A 25,558-nucleotide genomic window follows, 5' to 3' on the forward strand; every position below is an offset into this window, starting at 1 on the left:
TGAAATAGAATTGGCTGATTTAACGTTTCTTGTAGTGTTCGGTCTAGATACAGTAGCGAAGTCATTTGGGAGTTAAAAATAGACCTGTGAGTACATCAGCCATGTTGCAACACTCAACTAGAGTAAGGGTAAGGGCAGTGGGATATCTTTCATTACCCGTCCCGCGGCACGGTTTGCTGGTATGTTCCTACCTCCATTACACCCCCATTAGCAGTGCTTAACTGATCTAGACAGAGTTTACAGTGAGTTGTGTAGGTGGATATATCCACGTGAATGCAACGTTACCAGTTCGGTTGGTGTTCAAGATTTAATGTCGCAAGTACAGTGAAATGCCTTTCTTGCAAGCTCTAACCCCAACAACACAGTAAATCAATAACAAAGGAATACAAAAAAAATTGCAAGGTAGAATAAAAACACACACTATATAAAAGAAGAAATAAGAAGAATGCGATAAAGTAAGTAAGCATACTATATGCAGGGTCAATTCCCGTACCATTTTTACAATGTGTAGGGATACTGGATCGATAGAGTGCTTTCAGGAAGTATTCAGACCCCTTGACTTTCTCCACATTTTGTTACGTTACAGCCTTATTCTACAATGGATAAAAAAAAAATAAAAAAAAATGATGGGGTATTGTGTGTAGATTGATGAGAAAAATAAATGGATTTAATCAATTTTAGAATAAGGCTGTAACGTAACAAAATTAAGTCAAGGGGTCTGAATACTTAGTAGCAGCAGCGTATATGAGGGTTGCATGTGAGTGGGGGTGTGTAGAGTCAAACTCTTGGATCTCTACTCCAGAGATGGCATCCTGTCAATGAAATACAAAAGGTCTCCAAAATACCGCTGTAATGGTTTTCTTTCATCTTTTATCACTTATGGTTCATTAAACAAGTCCAAATAGTTATTGCCATTTCCCTTCCACTGAAGTATTTCCTGCTCATTCAAACAAGCGTTTCAAGTTCAATGAGTCATAATTCGGACGTGACTTTTAGCAAGGCACTTATTAACAGAACACTTTAGTGTATTTTTAGACATAGAAATAGTGATGTGTGTGTTAGCAAATGATGAAGTAAGTGGTCACACTGGGTGACCTTAATCGACAGACCAAAACACCATGCGATAAGTAACACTACTGTGTGGGAGGGAAGCAGAGCGACTGAAACACAACGCTGGAACCGAAAGTCGTGTTACACCCATGTGCTTTTGTTTGGTGAGGGAGGGAACATAACACAGCGATGATGATATACTGTGGCTGGACGCTTTTCACGTGACTGCCGTTGAGCTTGGAGATGGTGCTGCAGGTGTTATTGAGAGAGCTGGTGTTATGGAGAGAGGGCATCTTGTAGACGTTTCTCTTTGCGTTCCCGACATTCATGCCTTTCTGTTACCACCGTCAGTGTGTTTTGTGAGAAGCCTCGTCTCTTCAATGCCTGCGTGGGTATGGCCCCGTTGTAAAGCCTGAGGAATCTCCCATTTCAAGACTCTGTGAACAGATGTACAGAAAATAATGATTTTGCTTGTTTCCCCATTGAGCTGATCAAGCACCGCTTTACAATGATTTTGAAGAATTTCCTAATTGAAAAAAAAACAAACATATGAAGGCCAATCTGGGATTCAAACAACAACACCCTGCCACGTTGATTTTCATGTACCAATCCCAGATTGCCCCGTTAAACTGAAGCAGTGAAAAATATCTGTTGAAATGCCCACTTTCTAATCTCCTCTGCTGTGTGCTTGACCTAGAAAGAGACGAATCCTGAGGTAACCTCCCCAGCCAGAGCCAGACCCTTATGTTTCCCCATTAGCCTTTGAAAAGTAAACATTACGGCTGTACCTGCAGTCTAGAGAAACACGCCAACAGATCAGCATGCTTTATTACTCTCGCCCTGTGTTTTCACACTCCACCGCGCTCCTCTCTTATCCTCCACGCCCCAGCTCAACGCAGAACCAACAGCCTGGAAGAATTACAGGAAAAAGAGTCTGTCAGCACACGGCCCCATGGGATAGCTCTCAGCAAGCCCCTCACTGTCACAAACACACTGGCTGCATCCCAAATGGCATATTCCCTATATAGCACACTGTAGTAGTGAAATAGTAATCGAAAGTAGTGATTTGTAGTGTTATGGCCCAGTCCCAAGGAACAGATAGATTTATAACAAGATAATAGAGTGTTTACAGCTTGAACTAAAGGAAATGTTTCTCATTCTCTCTTTAGTGATGCTTCAGAGCTTTTGCATCATTTCAGCCAGTAGTTTTGAAAGGAGTCCTCATGAGCCAAAACGGGCCCTTGAAATTGTGCACAATTATATACTACAACATCCTTGCAATGTATTTTTTTTTAAATTGCAATTCGTATGATATGTTACGAATTGAATTTGTACAATATGTTAAGATAAGATCCCGGGCTGCCTCTTTAAGATTGAATGTCATGTTGATATAGTTGGGTAGTTAACAGTATGTTGATGTGTTAAAATGAAGTTGAATGGTTTTCAATATTTATGTTTTTAACTAGACGTGTGGTTTCTGTTTGTCCTGGAAGTTCATGATGTATCAAAGTTCACAGTTGAGAGGAAGACAGGACATCCCTTTAGAGAATGGTGTTATTCCAAGTCAAGATGGCCGCCGTTTTTCAAACATCCTAATGTGCTACTGGATGGAATAACATTTCCTTCTGAAAATATTGACTTTGACGTACGAATGTCTGTAGTCAGTGACTTCTGTTCACTGTGATGATTCCATTTCCCAATTCTCTGGATAACGGTCCGTCTCTCTCCTAGACATATTTTGAATATTTGCCCAGGCTTTTGAAAGTGGGGAGAGTTTAAAGTGAACAGCTGCTTCAGTTTGATGTTTTCATCACTGTTATTGTTTCTGTCACATGAAATCTGGAGTTCCGATCGCTGATATAAGCAACAACATGACTATGTGATGAGATGGGGGGGTGCATCCTGAATGGTATCCTATTCCCTTTATAGTGCACTACTTTGGACCAAGGTTGGGCACTATATAGGGAATAGCGTGTGATTTGGGACACACATGGGGACTAGTCTGCAGTACTGGATGCTTCCTGTCCTGGAAGATATCAATATCCCACTTTATGATTTTATGATAATTCATGCAATGAAACTGAAAGGTTGTTTCCTGTGGCTAGATTTATTGAAAATTCCCAACAGATAACAGAACAATGCTTCTCATCATTTTCTTGGATGCTTAGTTCTCTGCTGATGCTGTCATTGAGTAGAGAACCGATGATCTTTTCATCTTGAGCCCCAAATGGAACTGTGTATACTAAACAAGAGCGGTCGGCTATGTCAATACATGTCCATTCGGGACATGTATCGTCCGAGGGTGAATATTCTGCAAATATTTTCTTCCTTTGCCCCAGGCAAGCTCAATCAAATGGCAGATAAAGCATTTGGTCTAATTTCAAATAGTAATTGAACCCAGGTCTGATCTGTAGATACATCATTTTTGGTCTAGAGCCTCTACAGGATCAGTGTCCCCCCCGCGGGACGGTTGAGCTAATGTGTGCGAATGTGATTAGCATGACGTTGTAAGTAACAAAAAAACATTTCCCAGGACATAGACATGTCTTATATGGGCAGAAATCTTTAATTGTTTCTAATCTAACTGCACTGTCCAATTTACAGTAGCGATTACAGTGAAAAAATATCATGCTATTGTTTGAGGAGAGTGCACAACAACAAAAACATTTTATCACGGCAACTGGTTTGATACATTCACCTCTGAAGGTAAATAATGTACTTACGTTCAGTAATCTTGCTCTGATTTGTCATCCTGAGGGTCCCAGAGATAAAATGGAGCATAGTTTTGTTTGATGTAGGAACTGGGTTCTACAGTTTGAACCTCTGCTGTTTGAACCCCTCCCAGTCTGGCCGGTCCACTGGTGTTCAGGGTTAGGTCTTTGACTTAGACTATAGTTTAATAGTCATGTGTATGCCCTAAAGGTTTGTCAATGCACCTAAGGACATGCACGCGCACACACACACACACACACACACACACACACACACACACACACACACACACACACACACACACACACACACACACACACACACACACACACACACACACACACACACACACACACACACACACACACACACACACACACACACACACACACACACACACACACACACAGTGTGAGAATAAACAGTAAAAGAATACTGTCCCAGTTTGTATAAAATAAAAACAAAAGGCAAACTACTTCCAAAACTAAGCTACTAAAACGCTACTAAAACTAAGTGCTCAGATGCATATGATTTCCAGTGGATCAACATTACTGCAGGATGGGACTAAAAACAAACAAAAGATAACTATTGTAAACTATACTATGTCCGTAAAATGTATTTAGTATGTACAGTGCATTCGGAAAGTATTCAGACACCTAGAACAAGTTACAGCCAAGTTACAGCCTTATTCTAAAATGTATTACATCGTTTTTTTCCCTCATCAATTTACACACAATGCCCCATAATGACAAAGCAAATCTTTTTAAATGTAATTTTAGCAAATGTATAAAAAATAAAAACACACATTTGTTTTTTCCTGCATAGTAGATTCTTGGGCGCCACTTCCCTGCCCACTGCCACACCCACCTCCTAAGCCCCTTTTTGGCCCAGGAGAAACCATACACCCACACACCGTAAAGAATAGTGCCACAGTACCTGTATGTTGACCCAGCCTCTCTCCCTCTCTCTCCAGAGCAAACCAAAAGCAACCTAAAGGTGACCTCCCCGGAGGACTCCGAGCACCTGAGCAGGAGGCAGGGCCCCCCGGATGGGACCCCCACCCGGGCCCAGAACCCCAAAGGTAACAGCAGCCGCAACGTCCCCCGCAGGCACACGTTAGGGGGGGCACGCAGCTCCCGAGAGATCCTGGCCATGCAGCCCTCGGACATGGACAAAAAGAGGGAGGCCTTCCTGGAGCACCTAAAGCAGAAGTACCCTCACCACGCCTCAGCCATCATGGGCCACCAGGAGAGGCTCCGGGAACAGGTTAGTGACGAACAGGTTAGTGACAGTGGAGATATTTCATTACATATTTTTTACTTGCGTTTCCTACTGGCGGTCTAAGCCACTGCCACCAGAATACAGTTACCAGTGAAAGCGTGGGACCGAATCCGACCCACTGCTATTCTAGCACACCCTCATCTCTTTCTACCTTTACTGCCAGTCTTTCACTTGGGATCTATTGTGACACTTTTCCTAGTTAATCAACTTCTTTGGTCCAAATTATCATGAATGTGAGACTACTCTTTTACACCTGGGGTGTTACAAGTAATTTGTATTTGTCTTGTTTGGGTCAGGTGACAGTCCAATTGCAACACTATTTCTCCCTGTTTTGCCACAAGTCCTTTCCATAAATCATGTTGTCACCTTTTTTTTCTCCTTAGTCTGCTCCAAAATTACACATGTTTTTTTTGTATTTTGTCTTGTGCAGAAGAGGTAAACATTAGGCTCCGTACTGTGTTGGTTTCCCGGGCACGGATTAAAGCTAGTCTTGGACTAAGAAACATGGTCAATGGAGAATCTAGCTTTTTAGTACAGGACTCAAATTAATCTCTATCTGGGAAACTGGCCCCCAGTGTTCACATTCAATATTTCACAAACTCTACAAACTTTGCATCTACCATTAGCTGCTTATTGCATGTTGGTCATTCATTAATAATGACCGCTAAATAACCATAGATTCATCATCAGAGTCCCCTGCTCACACACAAAAACAGACAGAGTCTTTAGTCTTTAGACAGCTCCCTGGTTCATCTATTGCTGCTCATTGGACCCTATGATCACTCTGCGACACAGCTGATGCCATTTTGTTTATCTGTCGGCCCCAGCCTCAAACTCAGGCCCTGTGTGTAGCTAACTGAACTCTGCCCGTTCATCGCCATTTACCCGTTGTTGTTGTTGTCCTAGCTGTTTACCTGTTTACCCGTTGTTGTCTTACCCGTTGTTATCTTAGCTCTCCCAATCAACACCTGTGATTGCTTTATGCCTTTCTCTAACGTCAATATGCCTTGTATACTGTTGTTTAGGGCAGCTCTCATTGTTTTATTTTACTGCAGAGCCCGTAGTCCTGCTCAACATGCCTCAGATAGCCCCCTTGTCCCACCCCCCAAACATGCAGAGACCGCACCTAACTTAACTGGCGCCTCCAGAGATGCAACCTCTCTCATCATCACTCAATGCCTAGATTTACCCCCACTGTACTCACACCCTACCATACCTTTGTCTGTACACTATGCCCTGAATCTATCCTACCACACCCAGAAATCTGCTCCTTTTATTCTCTGTTCCCAACGCACTAGACAACCAGTTCTTATAGCCTTTAGCCGTACCCTCATCCTACTCCTCCTCTGTTCCTCTGGTGATGTAGAGGTTAACCCAGGCCCTGCAGCCCCCAGCACCACTCCCATTGCCCAGGCGCTCTCATGTGTTGACTTCTGCAACCGTAAAAGCCTTGGGTTCATGCATGTTAACATCAGAAGCCTCCTCCCTAAATTTGCTTTATTCACTGCTTTAGCACACTCCGCCAACCCTGATGTCCTAGCCGTGTCTGAATCCTGGCTTAGGAAGGCCACCAGAAATTCTGAAATTTCCATCCCCAATTACAACATTTTCCATCAAGACAGAACTGCTAAAGGGGCCGGAATTGCAATCTACTGTAGTGATAGCCTGCAGAGTTCTGTCGTGCTATCCAGGTCTATGCCCAAACAGTTTGAGCTTCTACTTTTAATTATCCATCTCTTCAGAAATAAGTCCCTCACTGTTAACGCTTGTTATAGACCCCCCTCAGCTCCCAGCTGTGCCCTGGACACCATATGTGAATTGATTGCCCCCCCATCTATCGTCAGAGTTTGTACTGCTAGGTGACCTAAATTGGGATATGCTTAACACCCCGGCCGTCCTACAATCTAAGCTAGATGCTCTCAATCTCACACAAATTATCAAGGAACCTACCAGGTACAACCCCAAATCCGTAAACATGGGCACCCTCATAGATATCATATTGCTCTCTAAATACACCTCTGCTGTTTTCAACCAGGATCTCAGCAATCACTGCCTCATTGCCTGCGATGCGACCACCCCTCATCACTGTCAAACGCTCCCTTAAACACTTCTGCGTGCAGGCCTTTCTAATCGACCTGGCCCGGGTATCCTGGAAGGATATTGACCTCATCCCGTCAGTAGAGGATGCCTGGTTGTTCTTTAAAAGTGCTTTCCCTACCATCTTAAATAAGCAAGCCCCTTTCAAAGACATTTGAACTAAGAACAGATATAGCCCTTAGTTCACTCCAGACTTGACTGCTCTTGACCAGCACAAAAACACCCTGTGGCGTACTGCACTAGCATTGAATAGTCCCCGTGATATGCAACTTTTCAGGGAAGTCAGGAACCAAAGGCTAGTTAGGAAAGCAAAGGCTAAATTTTTCAAACAGAAATTTGCATCCTGCAGCACTAATTCCAAAAAGTTTTGGGACGCTGTAAAGTCCATGGAGAATAAGAGTATCTCCTCCCAGCTGCCTACTGCACTGAGACTAGGAAACACTGTCACCACTGATAAATCCACGATAATCAAGAATTTCAATAGGCATTTCTCTACGGCTGAGAGTGTGGTAGCCCTTTGTGACTCAGACTGAATCTTTAGACCAGGTGTGGTAGTCCTTTCCTGCTGTCATTGACCAAAAGCACACTCTTTAGACTCATGGGTGGAATATTATTAATATTTGTCACAATTCCATAATTTTACGACGAAAATAAAAAAATTCTATGTCAATTTTCTTTTTTTAAACATTTTTTCAGGCTTTTGTGATGTATAATAAAATAAAATAAAATAATAAAAAGAAGTGTAATATTGGGATGCAAACTCAAAATTGAATACATTTCAATTCTATATCTGACATGGTACAGGTGTCTTCTTTTTTAAGCCCATAACCATGTGTGTCAGGTTAATACTTGTGTTTCAAAGTAGATTTGTTTAAGACTACCAAGAAACACTCTGTGTGACCCTGATTCAGGTTCAACATTTTATTCGCAAGCTCATTCAATATGGCCTGCGGGGTGTTTGAGTAAAAACAAAAGTGTATACAGTATATATATTAGTGATGGGGGGAAAAAATGATACAGTTACATATCAGAATATTATTTTTGGCAATCTATTGTATTGTATCGTTTAGACAATATCACAATATTATTTTATGCGCTAATTGGCTGTACCTGCACCAAAACTCGAGTATCTTTCCTGCATAGCTTGTTCTCCATCTTCTTTTAAAATAGGGAGCCAATTTGTCTTCAGCACTTTTATTTCTCAAGGCTCGCTCTTGTCCCTCTGCTACAGACATACTGTATGGTGAGCAATATGTTTGGACCATGGTATCTCAATAAAATCACCGTATTGAATCGCAATACATAATGTATAGACTCGTGAGAATCGCAATACATATCGTATCAGCACCTAAGTATCGTGATCATTTTGTGTCGTGAGGTCCCTGGCAATTCCCAGCCTTGCAGAAGTATTCAGATTTTATTGTGTTACAAAGTGGGATTAAAATGGATTTAATTGTAATTTTTTGGTCAACAATATACACAAAATACTCTGTAATGTCAAAGTGGAAGATCATTTTATTTTTATTCATAAAAATGTAAATAACTAAAATATAGTCATTGCATAAGTATTTAACTCCCTGTTTTAGGCAAGCCTAAATTATTTCAGGAGAATAATTTGGCTTAACATATCACATAAAAAGTACATGGTCTCACTATGTGTGAAATAATAGGGGTTGGCATTCATTTCAAGCACAGATTCAGCTACAAAGACCAGGGAGCTTTTCGAAAGCCTCATAAAGAAGGGAAGTGATTGGTAGATTGGTAACAATATCAAATCAGGCATTGAATGTCTTAACAATTATGCTGTGCGTTATGTATTAAACCACCCAGACACCTCAAAGATACAATTATCCTTCTGAACCGAGTTGCAGAACAGGAATGAACGTTACCATGAGGCCATTGGTGACTTTAAAACAGCTACAGAGTTCAATGGTTGGGATGGGAGAGAACTGAGGATGGATCAACAACATTGTAGTCACTCCACAATAATGACCTCAATGACAGAGTGAAAAGAATAACGATAATATACAAAATAAAGACATTCCAAACCATGCATCTTCTATGCAACAAGACACTAAAGTAATATTGAAAAAGAAAAACATGGCTAAGGAATGTGCTTTTTGGCCTAAATGCAAAGCCCTGTGTTTGGAGCAAATCCAACACAACACATAACTGAGTAACTGCCTCCTAATTTTCAGTCGTCATGGTGTGGGTATGCTTGACATCGGTACATTCTGGGGAGTTTTTCAGGATAAAAAAAGAAACGGGATAGGGCTAAGCACAGGTAAAATCCTAGAGCAAAACCAAAATCGGTCTGCTTTACACCAGACACTGGCAGAGGAATTCACCTTTCAGCCGGACAATAAACACAAGGCCGAATCTACCCTGGAGTTGCTTACCAAGAAGACAGTGGATGTTCCTTATCAAGTTACCTTTTAAACTTAAATCTGCTTGAAATACTATGGCAAGACTTGAAAATTGCTGTCTAGCTATGATCCCCAACATCTTGACAGAGCTTGAAGAGTTTTTAAAAGAATACTTGGCAAAGCTCTTAGAGACTTACCCAATAAGACAAACAGCTGTAATTGCTGCCAAAGGTGTTTCTAACATGTAGGGACTCAATTTTTAATCCCACTTTGTAACACTTTGTAATGAAATGTGAAGAAATCCAAGGAGTCTGAATACTTTTGGCAAGGCACTGTATAGTATCAAAAATTCCAAACACGGTGGAAAGAGGAAAATGTTTTGCACGTTTTCACGGCGAGGAAATATATAACATTTTAAGTGCGGCCCTCCAGACCTCAGTGATGACCGAATGCGGTTTGACATCTCCGCTTTAGACAATGAAGAATGTATGTTGCCGTATCACCCTTGGGGCAACTTGGCCGAGCAGAATGTTTTTGGGGGAAGGAACAGTAGAACCTCAGACCTTTGGTTCAGCTGTCCTCTCTGTTTGTGGTTCAGATGAGACAAAAGGGCGTGGTCACCTGGCTTTATAGTCAAAACAATAGAGATAAATGTGAGCCGGGCACTAAGTCATGAGGGTGTACTGGCTGTGCGTGTCTGTGTACATGCGAATTGGTATGCATTCTGCATTTTCTGCCCATTATGATTGATTATCCATGAATAAGATTTTATGAGACAGCAATCATTGCAATTCAAGACAACAAACCTCAACAATTTGAGCAGCAATGTTAATTTTGTGGGGGGTGGGGGAGAACAGCTTTAATATTGGAGATAGATTGTGGCTTCCATCAATGTAGTTGTCTGCATCACTTTCAATCCCCGATATATTTTTTTGTAAATACAGTACCAGTCAAAAGTTTGGACACACCTACTCATTCAAGGGTTTTTCTTTCATTTTACATTGTAGAATAATAGTGAAGACATGAAGACAAAACTATGAAATAACACGTATGGAATCATGTAGTAACCAAAAAAGTGTTAAAACAAATCAAAATCAATCATAATAGATTTGAGATTTTATTCAAAGTAGCCACCCTTTGCCTTGATGACAGCTTTGCACACTCTTTGCATTCTCTCAACCAGCATCACCTGGAATACTTTTCCAACCGTCTTGAAGGAGTTTGCACATATGCTGAGCACTTGTTGACTGCATTTCCTTCACTCTGAGCTTCAACTCATCCCAAACCATCTCAATTGGGTTGAAGTCGGGTGATTGTGACGGCCAGGTCATTTGATGCAGCACCATCACTTTCCTTCTTGGTCAAATAGCCCTTACACAGCCTGGATGTGTGTTGGGTCATTGTCCCAACACAATGTTGAAAAACAAATTATAGTCCCACTAAGCGCAAACCAGATGGGATGGTGTATCGCTGCAGAATGCTGTGGTAGCCATGCTGGTTAAGTGTGCCTTGAATTATAAATAAATCCCTGACAGTGTCACCAGCAAAGCATCCCCACACCATCACACCTCCTCCTCCATGCTCCACGGTTGGAACCACTCATGCAGAGATCATCCGTTCGCCTACTCTGCGTCTCACAAAGACACGGTGGTTGCAACCAAAAATAGCACATTTGGACTCATCAGACCAAAGGACAAATTTTCACCGGTCTAATGTCCATTGCTCTACAGTTTCTTGGCCCAAGCAAGTCTCTTCTTATTATTGGTGTCCCTTAGTAGTGGTTGCTTTGCCCCATATCGACCATGAAGGCCTGATTCACGCAGTCTCCTCTGAACAGTTGATGTTGAGATGTGTCTGTTAGTTGAACTCTGTGAAACATTTGTTTGGGCTGCCAATTCTGAGGCTGGTTACTCTAATGAACTTATCCTCTGCAGCAGAGGTAACTCTGGGTCTTCCTTTCCTGTGGCGGTCCTCATGAGAGCCAGTTTCATCATAGCACTTGATTGTTTTTGCGACTGCACAAAGAAATGTTTAAAGTTCTTGAAATGTTCCGGATTGACTGACCTTCATATCTTAAAGTAATGATGAACTGTCGTTTCTCTTTGCTTTTTATTTTTTATTAAACCTTTATTTAACTAGGCAAGTATATAAAGAGCAAATTCTTATTTACAATGACAGCCTGGAATCCAACCAGTAGTGACACCTCAAGCACTGAGATGCAGTGCCTTAGACCGCTGCGCCACTCGGGAGCTGTTCTTGCCATAATATGGACTTGGTCTTTTACCAAATAGGGCTATGTTCTGAATACCACCCCTACCTTGTCACAACACAACTGATTGGCCCAAACACATTAAGAAGGAAAGAAATTCCACAAATTAACTTTTAATAAAGCACACCTGTTATTTGAAATGAATTCCAGGTGACTACCTCATGAAGCTGTTTGAGAGAATGCCAAGAGTGTGCAAAGCTGTCATCAAGGCACAGGGTGGCTACTTTGAAGAAATTCAAATAGAAAATATATTTTGATTTGTTTAACACTTTTTTGGTTACTACATGATTCCATATGTGTTATTTCATAGTTTTTCTTCACTATAATTCTACAATGTAGAAAATACATATCAAGAAAAACCCTTGAATGAGTAAGTTTGTCCAAGCTTTTGACTGGTACTGTATCTATAATATATATATACTGTATATATTTTTAAATATATTTTCCTTTATTATTTTCCCCTAACTCTACCATCCCTCCCCTAATTGGAGTAAACTAATGGACAACAACTCTTAGGATTCTACTTCCAGCTTATACAGTGCATTCGGGAAATATTCAGACCCCTTGACTTTTTCCACATTTTGTTACGTTACAGCCTTATTCTAAAATGTATTAAATACATGTTTTTCCTCATCAATCTACACACAATACCCCATAATGACAAAGGGAAAACAGGTTTTAAGAAATGTTAGCAAATTTATAAAATACTAAAAAACAGAAATACCTTATTTACATAGGTATTCAGACCCTTTGCTATGAGACTCGAAATTGAGCTCAGGTGCATCCTGTTTCCATTGATCATCCTTGAGATGTTTCTACAACTTGATTGGAGTCCACCTGTGGTAAATTCTATTGATTGGACATGATTTGGAAAGGCAAACATGTCTATATAAGGTCCCACAGGTGACAGTGCATGTCAGAGCAAAAAAAGCCATGAGGTTGAAGGAATTGTCCGTAGAGCTCCGAGAAAGGATTTTGTCAAGACACAGATCTTGGGACGGGTACTAAAAGATTTCTGCAGCATTGAAGGTCCCCAAGAATACAGTGGCCTCCATCATTCTTAAATGGAAGAAGTTTGGAACCACCAAGACTCTTCCTAGAGCTGGCTGTACAGCCAAACTGAGCAATCAAGAGAAAAGGGCCTTGAGGTGACCAAGAACCCGATGCTCACTATGACAGAGCTACAGAGTTCCTCTGCAGAGATGGGAGAACCTTCCAGAAGGACAACCATCTCTGCAGCACTCCACCATCAGGCCTTTATGGTACTGGGTAGACGGAATCCACTCCTCAGTAAAAGGCACACGACTGCTTGGAGTTTGCCAAAAGGCACCAAAAGACTCTCAGACCATGAGAAACAAGATTCTCTGGTCTGATGAAACCAAGATTGAACTCTTTGGCCTGAATTCCAAGCGTCATGTCTGGAGGAAACCTGGCACCATCCCTACGGTGAAGTATGGTGGTGGCAGCATCATGTTGTGGGGATGTTTTTCAGCGGCAGGGACTTTGAGACTAGTCAGGATCGAGGGAAAGATGAATGGAGCAAAGTACAGAGATCCTTGATGAGAACCTGCTCAGGACCTCAGACTGGGGTGAAGGTTCACCTTCCAACAGGACAACAACCCTAAGCACACAGCTAAGACAACGCAGGAGTGGCTTTGAGACAAGTCTCTGGATGTGCTTGACTGGCCCAGCCAGAGCCCGGACTTGAACCCAATCGAACATCTCTGGAGAGACCAGGAAATAGCTTTGCAGCGACGCTTCCCATCCAACCTGAGAGCGCTTGAGAGGATCTGCAGAGAAGAATGGGAGAAACTCCCCAAATACAGGTGCGCCAAGCTTGTAGCATCATACCCAAGAAGACTTGACACTGTAATCACTGCCAAAGGTGCTTCAACAAAGTACTGAGTAAAGGCTATGAATACTTATGTAAATGTGATATTTGCTTTTTATTTTTAATAAATTTGCAAACATTTCTAACAACTTGTTTTTGCTTTGTCATTATGGGGTATTGTGTGTAAATTGAAGGGGGGGGGGGGGGGGGGGACTATTGAATCAATTTTAGAATAAGGCTGTAATTTAACAAAATGTGGAAAGTCAAGGGGTCTGAATCCTTTCCGAATGCATTGTACATACTATATACATTTTACGGACACAGTATAGTTTAGAATAGTTAGTTTTTAGTCCCATCCTTCAACTCTACTCAACCCCTGAGCAGCAATGTTGATCCACTGGAAATCATATGCATCTGAGTACTTCGTTTTGGTCGCTATTTATTAGCATATTTTTAGAAGTAGTTTGCCTTTTTTATTTTAGGGTTAAGATTACAATACTGGGACAGGTGTCTGTCATTGAGTGAGTGAGCCAAACTCTAATATATATTTCAGCAACATGAGGCTAGTTGCCGATCTACAGATGTAAGATCTTAATTTGAGCAGGTTTGCGACAACAGAAAAATAATCCTGCAGCAGGAACTGTGAATTATTAATGGACATTTTTCATAAGGGGAAATCAAGTCAAATTTCAAAGTCGAAACTTCAAATCTTTTTATACCTCAAATGCACTACAACTTTTACATTTAACTTGGTGATCAAATTAAGACCCTACATTGCATATATATATATTAACTTAAAATAGGAAAGGAAACCCATTTTCAGATATTGCAGTCATACAGGTAAATTCAGCTTTGAAATGGGTGGAGTTAAAGTTATTTTGAAGACTCATGATGTTACCGCTTGAGAGGCTCAGTTTTCATGTAAGTGCCTGTTGGAGTCGAGAGAGTGGAGCTCGTATGTAAATGAAATAACGTAAGAACTCACTGAAGTTGCATGGAAGAGGATTGTCCGAACTCATGGCTCTTTCTCACCTGTCTGAATTCTTCATGGAAATACAAATAATCACATTCTGACAAAGGCACCAATAAACGTTCGTCTTCGCAGTTTGGACAAAGGTAGGCTATTCATTTTCTTTCATGCACGTTTTTTCGCATTCTTCGATCAATTCAAACATGCGGCCGTGCACTGTACCTCTTGAAACGTGCATGTTATGCGAATACGGTAGAATCTATGAATGCGCTCATTTAGCAATAGTTTGTATTATAATGTTATTTTATCTGAACCGTGGTGCATACTTGAACCAAGACAAGGAATGGTGAGTTATCAGATGCTCACACCGGGGCGGAATCGGATGTTGAAAAAGTTGCCACTTGAGTTTTATAATAAAGCTGGAACAAGCAATTTTCTGACGTTCTATTTTGGTTTTGTATTAATCACATTCATGCAAATGCAGGCTACGGAATTAATATTGTGGTGCGCTGGAGTTTCTCAATACCTTTATAACCGCAAGAGACGTGAGATCGTCATCGTGCGGGCTGATATTGAATTGCTAAACACTGAGTGTACAAAACATTAGGAACACCTGCTCTTTCCATGACAGACTGACCAGGTGAAAACTATGATCACTTATGGATGTCATCAGTTAAATCAGTGTAGATTAAGGGGAGGAGACCGGTTAAAGAATGATTTTTAAGCCTTGTGTATGTGCAAGGCAACATATTTAAGTGCTTTTGAACGGGGTATGGTAGTAGGTGCCCAGCCTGGTCTCATAGACTAGACGTAACATAGTACATGTATATCCGAAAAAGAGAAATTAGTATGTTATGTTACGTTTGGTACGGTTACTTAAGGCAAAATCAAAAGTAGGGTGGTTGGTGGTGTGGATGTGTAGGCGTGTAACGCGAACGTCTAGCAACCCACAGGTTGTGAGTTCGAACCTTAAGGTTAGGGTTAGCTAGGGTTAGGGGAAGAGTTAGCTAAGATGCTAAGTAGTTGCAAAGTAAACTCGGCAAGAAAAGAAACGTCCTCTCACTGTCAACTGCGTTTTATTTACAGCAAACTTAACATGTGTAAATATTTGTATGAACATAAGATTCAACAACTGAGACCTAAACTGAACAAGTTACACAGACATGTGACTAACAAAAATGGAATAATATGTCCCTGAACAAAGGGGCGGTCAAAAGTAACAGTCAGTATCTGGTGTGGCCACCAGCTGCATTAAGTACTTCAGTGCATCTCCTCCTCATGGACTGCACCAGATTTGCCAGTTCTTGCTGTGAGATGTTACCCCACTCTTCCACCAAGGCACCTGGAAGTTCCCGGACATTTCTGGGGGGATTGGCCCTAGCCTTCACCCTCCGATCCAACAGGTCCCAGACGTGCTCAATGGGATTGAGATCCAGGATCAGCTGTCCGTCCTGTCTCCCTGTAGCGCTTAGGCGTCTCACAGTATGGACATTGCAATTTATTCTGGCCACATCTGCAGTCCTCATGCCTCCTTGCAGCATGCCTAAGGCACGTTCACGCAGATGAGCAGGGACCCTGGGAATCTTCCTTTTGGTGTTTTTCAGTCAGTAGAAAATCCTCTTTAGTGTTCTAAGTTTATAACTGTGACCTTAATTGCCTACCGTCTGTAAGCTGTTAGTGTCTTTATGACCGTTCCACAGGAGCATGTATATTAATTGTTTATGGTTCATTGAATAGCCTGGTAAAATGGTGTTTAAACCCTTTACAATGAAGATCTGTGAAGTTATTTGGATTTTTATGAATTATCTTTGAAAGACAGGGTCCTGAAAAAGGGACGTTTCTTTTTTTGCTGAGTTTAGATCAAAAGTGGTATGTAGTTGAAGTTGCTAATTATCAGAAATTCCAAAGTTGTCTGTGATGAGATTCAAACTCACAACCTTTGGGTTGCTAGACATTTGCGTTATACGCCCACACATCCATCAGGACTAACCACCCTACTTTCGTTTTTGCCTTAGGTAACCATCTGTCTGATGTAACCATACCAAATGTAACATATTATACGAAGTGTCCCGGATTTACATTAACTGTGTTACGTCTAGTCTGAGACCAGGCTGAGTAGCTTGGTGCACTCTTGTTAAATTTGGCTGTTACACCATTGGAATATTTATTCTGCACTTGTGGGCCTACAATCTTGCGGTTGCGCGTCTGTCAACCTGATTCAGTACAGCTTTGACAAGTCAACAAATATGTGTGTTTGTTTCTACTTACTAGTACACTCTAAAATCAAATTGTTCCATATAGTGCCAAATAAGGGTCATTTGGCTTGCAACCATAGCTGAACCCTTTTTTTAAAGTTTCTTCTAAGAACCATGCTTATAAGGTTCTAAATGGAACATGACTGTTTATATAAAGAACCATAAAGATTCTATATATCACCAAAAAATGGTTCTGCTGTGGTCACAACCTTTTTGGGGGCGATGTAGAACCCTTTTTTATGGTTCTTGGTAGAACCATACAGGGTTTTGTATTGTGGTTTAATAGCCATATGATATACAATTCCATAGGTCTTACTGTGTTTTTTAACTAATTATATCAGGTGTGTTACCTCTGGAACAGTCGGGGGTCACTTAGGAGAAAATGAAGGACTACTGACTTCTTCACCTATTCTCAATTAACACAAGGCCATACATGAATCTTTCACAAATCACCATCACTAGCCATAGTCATATATACCATTTAATAGCATAACACAACAGGGTTACATGAACTGGAATGATACGCTCCCTCATGGTTGCACAAAAAGAGCTGTCCACAAACCACGCCCCAAAATATTCTAATGAGCTACCTCCCTACATATTAATTAGTGCTAAAAGAGGCCATTTTTGTCCAATACCGATATATTCCTTGCCAAAAAACCTGGTACCGATAACCAATATTAAAAATTTTAGGGGCCTTTTAAGCATTCTAGTACAGTTAAATAGTTGAAACACTGACCAAAAAGTTGTTTTGTTGGCATTTACATATGTCCCCATTACCAGTAAAACAATCTATTTATCTTTCAGCTCTGTCTGTCCGTGGCCTCTTCTGTCGTGGGTCCTCTTCCACGGTGCGCACTGATCACTGTGTCCGTTTCCATCTTGTCCAGCTGTGTCTGTAACATTTCACGTAAACCTTGTCTGCATCGAAGTAGCATTGAGCAAGGTGGCGACACAGTAAAGAGGCTCAGAGAAAATGCCACCGAATCGCTTGATCACAGCCTCTAGTACAGTACTTTTGCAAGTTTTAATCCCACGGTCTGTGTCGGCAGTTTTGTTGAGCAGGCGTTTCAATGCCATGACAGAGGGTATCACGTCTGCTGCAGACGCAGTTGATGAGCTTAGTTCTCGAGTCCGTTGGTCGAATGGAGCTAGGAGTGTGTTCATGTTTCCAAGTTTCAAACATTTTCTCAAATGCCATTGAAATAATGGCAGCAGCGGTATGAGAACCAGCACATTCTTGAGCACGCAATACGGCTTTCCTCAGTAGGAAATCCTCGTCGACCCACTGTTCTGTCAGACTCAGCATGCTCATGGGGCTGACATCGCTGGTCCAAATGTCAGTCGTGAAGCTAATAGCAGTGACCCCCATAGCAAGTAGCTCATGGATGTGCTTTTCAACAATACTGTGTAACTCCGGTAGGGCAACATCTGAAAAATAGCGCCTACTTGGTAGTGTGTACTGGGGCTCGAAGTGCTCGACCAGTCGGCGAAAGTCAACATCATCCACGACGTTTGTCAAGGGCAATAAATTCCATTATCTTGGCGTTGATGGATTTCACCTTTTGAGTTGTCTCGCTGAAATGTTCTTACTCTTTCAAATGACTGCTCGACTTGAACTTGTTTAGTTGTTGGAAGTGTGCCCTTAGTTTTTTACTGCTTTTGTTCTAAGTAGTCGCTGAACGTCTGGGGGGCGATGCACTTTCAAATGAGTAATTAGGTTTGTGGGATTGAAAGATTTCACTTTCTCCCCTCCTCGGGAAATAATAGCAGCACAAACGTTGCTTATAGCCTGTTTGTTATCTTCCTTTGAAACTTCAAAATAGATCCACACAGCAGACATTGTGGGCTAGGTTAGGAATTCTGTGTTGCACGTGCCGCACTGTCTTTTTCGTGGCGTCATTACGTCATCTACCTACGTTATATAGGTATGCACGTCAGCTTTGACATCGGTTTTGCACATCAGCGTTAAACTAGACATCGGGCCGATACCGATGTTGGCATTTTTTAGCTAATATCGTCCAATTCCGATATGCTTACCGATTTTATATCGTGCATCCCTACCACAAACCCTCTCATTCATCAACGATCATGTCATAACTCTACCTTAGTCCGACATTACTGTCGTTGTGAAAAGCAGTGCAGACTAGAAAAATCACTAGCAGTGTGAAAAGCCACTAAGGCCATTCTCTCCCACGCTACTGTTGTCACATCGTTGTCCGGACAGGAATAGCGAAGCAACAACCACGGTGCAGGATAGCGAAGCGGCAAGCACATACTTTGTAATCTCGCTTTGGGTTGAGATTTCACAGGAGGGCTTTTTTTCAAGGTTAAACAGCGGTCAGGAAGATACCTCTCTGTGCACAGTGGAAGCGGATAACCCAGTACAGAATGACTCGCACTCAATTTCTCTCTCTGATTCCTAACAAAACCTGAGGGGTTTCATTTCCTCCTCTACTCATTCGGACTTTAAAGACCTAGATCCATGGGAGATGAGATAGCTGCCCACGGCCCCATCCTCTCCTCTGGGTGTTGGATGAGCATGCTTAACCACTCCTCTCTACTCCCACACACTCTCATGCAAACACACACACACACTTCTCCCCATGAGGGAGCTGAGCTGTGACATGGCTGGCCACGGCTGGCCTGGTCCTCAGTGTGAGGGATTACAGCCGCCATGTTAGGACAGCTGTCTGGAGCTGTGTGCGCAGCCATGTCAGGCCACTCTACGTTACGTGATACACTGGATGGTTCCGACACAGTCGCAAGGTGGACACAAAATGACTTAGACGCAGATGCGGGGGGTCACGTTACAGGTGGATACAAAATGACTTGGACACAGTTGCGTGGTGGACACATTGTGATAGTAACCCTCTCTATTCCTTTTGGATTGTTTTGGTGGCACAATAAACACTGTGGACAGCCTCTTGGTAATCAACAGGTAGGCTTAGTGGAGTAGTCCATGGCAAAGTATTACCAAAATATATTACAAAAGTATTTTATGAAAGGGCATAGGTTGGATTCAAACCCATGCCGACTTGTGTGGCATGGTCTGCGGCACTAACCACTAGACCACACAGGCCAGGGTCAGTATATTTTCTTTGGAAGATCCATGGGTTTACCACCTGTCACATTCAGAATCACAATCCATAAAACTCATTGAGTGACTCATACCAGTGAGTATATCTTCTCCCATCCCTCAGAGACTCGTCAAATACTTTATTCAATGTTTGCAACATTTGGCCGATCCCTTGCATACCTCTCTCCCCAGGCTTCTGGCCCAGCTACAATGTTATTCCTTAACTCCAAGGTCACCTAGATAACAGTGAGAAGCAGCTCTCTCTCTGGCTGGAATTTGCGATCATCCACTGAACGCGAAAGAAATGCTTCCTCTGCATTTTTTTATTTTAACTCTAACACGAACAACATGCAGGAAAAAGTTGAAATGTGATTTTATTCACTGTGTTTTTCAGAGTTGGAGTGTGTACTATGTTCTTCAGATTTGTTTTGCTGTGTTACATATTTAATAACGTGAATGTACGGTCAACAGAGATGCAATAGTTTGGAATCTAGGTCCCTAACAGAAGTCTTACACGATTGCAAGTCTACTATGCTGTAATGCTAAGTTCGTTATGACACTGAAATGTCAACGGACTGGTTAAAACCAACCATATTAAACCCCAGGTTTAATATTATTATATTATTATATATTTTGACTCTCTCCCCAAAGCTTCGAATGAGACAAGGTAACACATTCTTATCCCTCCGAACCCTCTAACCGATATACTGTGGTATTTTCATAAAGAGACATGTCATGGCTCTAATTCCTGTGTGTCTCGATTCACACAATCACCTCAGTGGAGCAGGTGTCCGTCCAGACATCTGTTTTTAATCAGCCCCTCTCAGCAGTCTCGACGGCTGTCAGAACAGGAGGAAGGAGCTGAGGCTATTTAATGGTCTCTGCTCAGGTCCTCTCCAGCCACTCCTCCACAAGTGCCGCTTTCAGATCAGAATGACTCCTCGGACTGAAACAAACGACAGCCGCAGGGCTTGAGGAGTTAATGACAGACACGTGCAGACCTGCCATCCCGGGAGGTGTAGGGTGTTAAAGTGGGGGCTGGAGCTGGAGGTTTGGGGTTGATGGGATGCTGAGGGGACAAGTGACCCATAGATTGGCGCCGTGCCTGGGGTTTAATCCTGAAGGAAAGGGGGGTGACGGGGGGACAGGATGAGGGCTGTGGAATAAGCCTTTTTTGACAGAACCAGACCTGATAACACCCCTAGACAGACAAGTCTTTACACACACAAGTCTCACAATGCACACAAGGAAATCAGACTAGTTCAGCTAATCTGGCCAGCTAATCTACTGATGTAGCAGGATTCTCCGGTATGATACACAACAGCATTGTTTGCAGAGGCGTTTTTGCAGTCACACTGGAAGTCAACAGATCATTGTTCTTATTAGACAGGTTTCTGTTCTGATTCACCTCCGTCAGAATTGCTGATTCTCCATAACTGAAATTTTTTTAATAAATGTTTTTATTTCAATTTTATTTAACTAGGCAAGTCAGTTAAGAACCAATTCTTACTTACAATGACGGCCTACCCCGACCAAACCCTACCCTAACCCGGACGACGCTGGGCCAATTGTGCGCGACTCCAGATCACGTCCGGTTGTGATACAGCCGGGGATCGAACCCGGTCTGTAGTGACACCTCTAGCTAGCTGCTCCAATCGGTCGGAAATAACAATGTAATTATTTCATATCCAAATCCATTTGTTAATTTCTGGCTGTGAATATCGATTGCCCTCTTACACATTCCACATAGAGAAATGCTGCAGGAACATGACCGGAGGTAAAAACGCAGAAAAATATTACTCTGGGGAAGGTTTTGCAGGTTGCGCCTAGCCTGCCGAATAGCCTAATTGTACCCACTGGAATGTATGTGTTTAATGTTAAAGAAGTTTTTTTTTTAAAGTCTCCCATTTCATTGACATCTCTTTCGCCTAGAAATCTGCTCCTTTTATTCTCTGTCCCCAATGCACTAGACGACCAGTTTTGATAGCCTTTAGCCATATCCTCATCCTACTCCTCCTCTATTCCCCGGGTGATGTGGAGGTTAACTTCTTTGGGGTACCCCCCCTTCTTCTCAATTTCCACCTAAAGACATACCCTAATCTAACTGCCTGTAGCTCAGGCCCAGAAGCAAGGATATGCATATTCTTGGTATCATTTGAAAGGAAACACTCTGAATTCTGTGGAAATGTGAATTGAATGTAGGAGAATATAACACAATAGATCTGGTAGAAGAAAATACAAGGAAATAAACATAAGTTTTCTGTTTTTTATTGTTGCTGCATCATCTTTCAAATGACCAAGAACAGACAAACATACAGATAGGATGCTGTGGATGATTTGAATGAAGAACATAAGATGGCAACAATAGCTGAGCAAAGTTTTAGACAGATAACTTCAAAAATGAGCGAGCTACATGACATTGAGCATGAAGTCACCCAGGTGTCCCACACAAATGTACCCAAATGTACCCAAGTGGCTGAATTGGTACAGTGATACATTTTGAAGGAAAGAACTATATACAAAATACATAAATGCTATTCTAACACCCCCCCCCCCCTAAAAAAAAAAATATATATATATATATGAAAAAAAATATATAATAATAATAATAAACAAACAAATAACAAGGGTAACTATTTACACATTTTCTATTTACAATATTGTGAAGACCCTCAGTCCCGCCATGGCCCATAGCAGTCTCTTTCTGCTGTAAAGCAGAGGCTTACTGAGCAGGTGGTGCAGGTGATGGGGCATTTCCTGTGACAAAGGGCACAATGACGTCTCCCTACTGTGCCCTTTTTGCCCTGAGGCACATTCATGCCTGCAGAGATGAATCTGGGCAGGTGAACACCACTGGTTGGAGCAGAAGGTGCTGCAGTGGACTTGCTGTAGCTAGCAAGCTCCTGGATGAGCAGCTCCCTGAAGGCTAGCTGTGAGATGGGGGGCTGTCTCTATCAATTTCCTCTATAATTTGGGTTAAATCTGTATACCTAGACTTTGTTTTAGCTTTTCCTGATTTATTCGCCATAATTAAAATATATAAACTTGTTGAAAATGCTATTGAATATGTGCTGCTAAGCGTAACACTCGTGGCTCCGTCAAGTAGGATTTGCAATGGCGAATGAACCTCTTTTACGCCAGAGTTTACGACAAAGGCTGGTCTTCAAACGTATAACCATTACATGTTGCTGTTTACCTCAGCACATTGGCTATCTTCCAAGCTAGATTTCAAGATGATCAGTGGTCATTGGGCCAAAATACAGTCGATCAACGATAGACCGGTCCTACCATTGATGCGCAATGAGGTAATGATTGGTGTCTTCAAATCGGTTTGTTTCGGTCAATACGTCCCGGGAAAAGAGCCATCATGTATGGTTGTGTTAGTAACAACCAGAGGATTGCAATGAAACCAACTATGACTGGATAAACGTTTGTGTAATTACCACGAACGCTTCGTCCAAAGTTGAATGAGACGGAAATCACGACGCAACCGGTTTACAAATGTTTTGTGTTAGGCTATAAAAATTGATTTTATCAAACAAAACAAACATTCACTGTGTAGTTAGGACACTTGGCATTGCCACCAGAGGAAGATCTTCAATGGTAAGCGATTTATTTTATTGTTATTTCTGACTTTCGTGACGCTAATGCTTGGTTGGAAAATGCTAGGAATACTTGTGTGTGTGGGGCGCCGTCCTCAGAAAATCTCATGTTTGCTTTCGCAGTAAACCTTTTTGAAATCTGACACAGCGGCTGGATTAATAAGACGTTCATCTTTTAAATGATGTAAGATACATGTATTTACAAGAATGTTTAATACAACGAATGGTGTATTTAAAATGTTAGCTCTCTGCAGTTTCACCGGATGTTGGCCTGGTGGGACGTTAACGTCTCACCTACCCTAGAGAAGTTAACCCAGGCCCTGCGTGTCCCCAGGTGCTCTCATTTGTTAACTTCTGTAACCGAAAAAGCCTTGGTATCATGCATGTTAACATCAGAAGCCTCCTCCCTAAATTTGTTTTACTCACTGCTTTAACACACCCCGCCAACCCTGATGTCCTTGCCGTGTCTGAATCCTGGCTTAGGAAGGCCACCAAAAATTCAGAGATTTCCATCCACAACTACAACATTTTCCGTCAAGAAAGAACTGCCAAAGGGGGAGGAGTTGCAATCTACTGCAGAGATAGCCTGCAAAGTTCTGTCATACTTTCCAGGTCTATGCCCAAACAGTTCGAGCTTCTAATTTGAAAAATGCATCTCTCCAGAAATAAGTCTCTCACTGTTGCCGCCTGTTACAGCTCCCAGCTGTGCCCTGGACACCATATGTGAATTGATTGCCCCCCATCTATCTTCAGAGTTTGTTCTGTTAGGTGACCTAAACTGGGATATGATTAACACCCAGGCAGTCCTACAATCTAAACTAGATGCCCTCAATCTCACACAAATTATCAAGGAACCCACCAGGTACAACCCTAAATCCATAAACATGGGCACCCTCATAGATATTATCCTGACCAACTTGCCCTCCAAATACACCTCTGTTTTCAATCAGGATCTCGCTGCCTCATTGCCTGCATCCGCTATGGGTCGGCGGTCAAACGACCACCCCTCATCACTGTCAAACGCTCGCTAAAACTCTTCTGCGAGCAGGCCTTTCTAATCGATCTGGCCCGGGTATCCTGGAAGGATATTGACCTCATCCCGTCAGTCGTGGATGCCTGGTTGTTCTTTAAAAGTAATTCCTCACCATTTTAAATAAGCATGCCCCTTACAAAAAATGTAGAACTAAGAACAGATATAGCCCTTGGTTCACTCCAGACCTGACTGCCCTCGACCAGCACAAAAACATCCTGTGGCGGACTGCACTAGCATCGAATAGTCCCCGCGATATGCAACTTTTCAGGGAAGTCAGGAACGAATACACGCAGTCAGTCAGGATAGCAAAGCAAAGCATCCTGCATCCTGTAAACTCAAAAGTTTTGGGACACTGTAAAGTCCATGGAGAATAAGAGCACCTCCTCCCAGCTGCCCACTGCACTGAGGCTAGGTAACACGGTCACCACCAATAAATCTACGATAATCGAGAATTTCACCACTGCGACCTGTATGCTCTCATCGGCTGGCCCTCGCTACATATTCGTCGCCAGACCCACTGGCTCCAGGTCATCTATAAGTCTTTGCTAGGTAAAGCTCCGCCTTATCTCAGCTCACTGGTCACGATAACTCCCACCCATAGCACGTGCTCCAGCAGGTATTTCTCACTGGTCATCCCCAAAGCCAACACCTCCTTTGGGCGCCTTTCCTTCCAGTTCTCTGCTGCCAATGACTGGAACGAATTACAAAAATCGCTGAAGCTGGAGACTTATATTTCCATCACTAACTTTAAACATCAGCTATCTGAGCAGCTAACCTATCGCTGCAGCTGTACATAGCCCATCTGTAAATATCCCATCCAATCTACCTACCTCATCCCCATATTGTTTTTATTTACTTTTCTGCTCTTTTGCACACCATTATTTCTACTTGCACATCATCATCTGCACATCTATCACTCCAGTGTTTATTTGCAAAATTGTAATTACTTTGCTACTATGGCCTATTTATTGCCTTACCTCCTCACGCCATTTGCACACACTGTATATAGACTT

General features: G+C 42.1%; 1 protein-coding gene and 1 long non-coding RNA gene across 12 annotated transcripts in view; one reads left to right on the forward strand and one right to left on the reverse strand.

The window, feature by feature from the left end:
• The window catches only part of LOC139583554 (sickle tail protein homolog), a 181,484-nt gene that overhangs the window by 85,257 nt on the left and 70,669 nt on the right, over window positions 1-25,558 (forward strand). For 9 of the 11 annotated variants that reach the window (XM_071414758.1, XM_071414759.1, XM_071414763.1 and 6 more), the window contains exon 2: window positions 4,736-5,043. In XM_071414758.1, the coding sequence (XP_071270859.1) occupies window positions 4,736-5,043 (308 nt within the window). Of the gene's footprint in view, window positions 1-4,735; window positions 5,044-14,470; window positions 14,723-25,558 lie in introns of those variants that run through there. The other 2 variants (XM_071414760.1, XM_071414767.1) reach the window with 2 other exon arrangements.
• Window positions 294-2,028, reverse strand: LOC139583557 (uncharacterized). Its single transcript, XR_011676571.1, has 2 exons — window positions 1,839-2,028; window positions 294-1,487 (listed from the first exon to the last, which is right to left on the reverse strand). It is a non-coding gene; the product is annotated as an uncharacterized lncRNA (long non-coding RNA).

The sequence above is a fragment of the Salvelinus alpinus genome, chromosome 8 (genome assembly GCF_045679555.1).
Source record: "Salvelinus alpinus chromosome 8, SLU_Salpinus.1, whole genome shotgun sequence".
Classification (NCBI taxonomy): Eukaryota; Metazoa; Chordata; class Actinopteri; order Salmoniformes; family Salmonidae; genus Salvelinus; species Salvelinus alpinus.